At 32.0% G+C, this 2939-nt stretch overlaps 1 protein-coding gene across 1 annotated transcript; it reads left to right on the top strand.

Annotated features, from left to right (window-relative positions):
* The first annotated feature begins 1181 nt into the window (after positions 1-1181).
* LOC140448302 (transport and Golgi organization protein 2-like) lies at positions 1182-2625 on the top strand. Its single transcript, XM_072541388.1, has one exon. The coding sequence runs from the start codon at positions 1445-1447 to the stop codon at positions 2276-2278; it is 834 nt and encodes a 277-aa protein (XP_072397489.1). The 5' UTR covers positions 1182-1444; the 3' UTR covers positions 2279-2625.
* Positions 2626-2939: the final 314 nt, after the last annotated feature.

Below are 2939 nucleotides of genomic sequence, written 5' to 3'. Positions count from 1 at the left end.
TCTTCGGATATTTGCTTGTTCCTGTCGTACCCTGTGTAGGTGTTTCAATGGCTTCACGAATAATTCTAGATTTTAAGGAGTAAATAGGAGAGATGGTTTTTGTCTGTTTCGAAATCTATTTTGTGACCTGTCTGAATATGATGTCTTTGAGTTGAGGAAAGGGCTGAAGGTTTCCGGTACACGTAATAGGAAAAACTATGAGGTCGGTGTTTCTGAATAAGAAGATCTCCTCCTCTATCCTTTATCCTTTGTAAGGATGTGGTGACGTTATAGTATTTGACGAATGGTTGCTATCCATTCTTCTCTCTCCTGAGCGCAGTGTGCTGCCTCAGACAGAGAATAACCGGTAGCGCACTTTATTTGGTCTGACTATCGGAGTGGCGATCTTCATCTACCTTGCCTTCAATCACTAACCTTTTCATGCCTTCCATTCGTCTGGTAATATGTCCAAAGTACCTCAATATATTTTGGTTGATGATTTTGGTAAGCCTATTATTGATCTTGAGTTCTGTCAATATTGAGGCATTTGTGCGATGTGCTGTCCAGTGTATGCGCATTATTCTATGATTTACCCACAATGTGTAAAGAAGCTTATGATACTAGACATTTTAATGTATCCAGTATCATAAGCTTCTTTACACATTTTATATCTTTGACTGCTACATATCTTTTTGAGGTAACCAACTTTTGGATGTTATGGATGTTTGGTTTTTCATATTGTTCTTTTTTGATGAACTGATGATGCTTCTTGATTAAGAAGTGAAACGTCTTCAATAAATAGATGAAGTAGCCACCTTCTTTGTCTTTTATTTCTCCACTTTGACCGAAAAACCCACCAGTCTTCGAGTGTTCCTTAGTTTATATTGGATTGACGGTCGTACTCCTTTTCTCGATATATATATATATATATATATATATATATATATATATATATATATATATATATATATATATATATATATATACATATATATATATACATTTATATGAATTATTTTTAATCTGCACCGATTCTGTAATCGAATAATTCTAATATACATTTAAACATAATGTTATCCTTTATAGTAATATGTCAATATTTAAAACTTACTATTGGTTTTACATAATTATGTTAACTGATAATATACTCCTTATCCGCAACAGTACTTTAAACTAAACAATAGGTAGATTTTAAATACCTCTATGCTATTTTGTCGCATATTAAGAGTATTACAAAATCTTTTGTCTTTTGTATCAAAAATCTTGCAAAATATTCAGGTAATCTGTTTAATACACGTTTTTTTTTCTTATCTTTGTAACAAAATACTAGAAGTCACCTAACTTTCTTAATATATTTTAATTAGATAATTGTATGTGTTCAGATAAATAGAAATTTATTATTGTTGTATCAAAGTGTTAAATAGTTATAAAGATTAATGTGCTACAAGAGGTGAAATTTTAAATAATGTGTATACTTTTTATAAAAACCAACCCGTCTCCACCAAAAGGGGGATATAGATTAATTCTGGCTACAAACAGAGATGAGAATTACCAGCGACCTGCGAAACCAGCACACCGCGACGAGTATGGTATCATTGGAGGTAAAGATATGGGATCTGCCAGAGAAGGTGGCACATGGTTAGCTTGCGGACCAAAACTTCAGGAAAATGGACGAAACAAAATGTATTGTATTGGCCATATCCTTAACATGGCTGGTGTGAGAGTAGAGAACCCCAGAGGAAGAGGCTTTATTATTCAAAACTATTTGCTGTCCATCGACAGTTTCCAGGACTATGTTAGAGAGCTTGATCAAACCACTTATAATGGATACAATTTTGTGACAGTTGAGATAGGAGAAGGTGGAATCACTGTTTGTCATCACAGTAATTTTCCTAACATCACGTCTAAATATGATGGTGAACACTTGTTAGTTTTTGGTAACTCTCCAATATACAGTCCTTCTATACGGATAGTCAAAGGAAAGCAAAACTTTGAGGACCTGGCCAAAAAAGACATAGATACAAAAGAAAATCTTATACGTGAACTACTAAAACTACTCAAGGATGAAACAACATATCCAAATGAGAACCACTCGGCAAACCAAAAAGCATCACCATATGTGAATTTATCTTCAGTGTTTATTAAAAATGAAAATCTATCTTTCGGTACAAGAACCCACACCATCATACTTGTGGACGAAGAGTGGAATCTGACATTTGTTGAGCATACATTGAAGGAACCAATCGATATCAATAACCCACAGTGGCTAGAAACAACAATTCAAATAAAACTGTTCTGAAGAATTTGTGAATTTTCCTTTTTAAAACATTTGTGTATGAAAATTCTTAAAACATACACTGTAACTTTATTATTTAGTTTTAAGAAACTGATTTAATTTTGAACTTTGGAAAATTAAGTTTGTGAAAATTGTGAAAAATTTTAAGAGTTTCAGCATTAAAAAAATGTATAAAATGATTACTTTAGACGACATTTTGTTGTTTTACTTACTATTCCAGCTGTTTTATAATCTGTTCTATTATTGTCAAGGAAAAATATGAAAACAGTTATGTTTTTGCATACCTTTGAATAATAAGGGTAGTATAAGCAAAATATAATGCAAAAAATAAACATTAATTTTTTAAATAATTTTTTACCTGTCGTTTTTCCTTTGTCCAATTTAGGCATTTACAATAATTTTTTTTTTAATATCACCATAAACATTGTAGCCATGGAAAATAATTATGGCTACTATAAATCAGCTCGAGGCTTTCGAGATATAGTGTTTTAGATGTATTAGGTGAAAAATACATGAAAAATAATACACCTTAAGTTATCTAGAGTATGTCTCATCTGTAGTGGTGGAAATTTCTAGGAACAGTAGAGCTTCACCAAACAAAGCAGTGACGTTCCAAAAAATACTTATGTATATAGTGTTATGAAGGTATCCTGCCAGTCTATTT

Source organism: Diabrotica undecimpunctata, chromosome 8, assembly GCF_040954645.1.
Source record: "Diabrotica undecimpunctata isolate CICGRU chromosome 8, icDiaUnde3, whole genome shotgun sequence".
Classification (NCBI taxonomy): domain Eukaryota; kingdom Metazoa; phylum Arthropoda; class Insecta; order Coleoptera; family Chrysomelidae; genus Diabrotica; species Diabrotica undecimpunctata.
This window is presented reverse-complemented; position numbering and strand designations above follow the sequence as displayed.

What these genes read in the sequence shown, in the direction of transcription:
- LOC140448302 (XM_072541388.1), top strand. Translation starts at nt 1,445, where the DNA reads ATGTGTATACTTTTTATAAAAACCAACCCGTCTCCACCAAAAGGGGGA.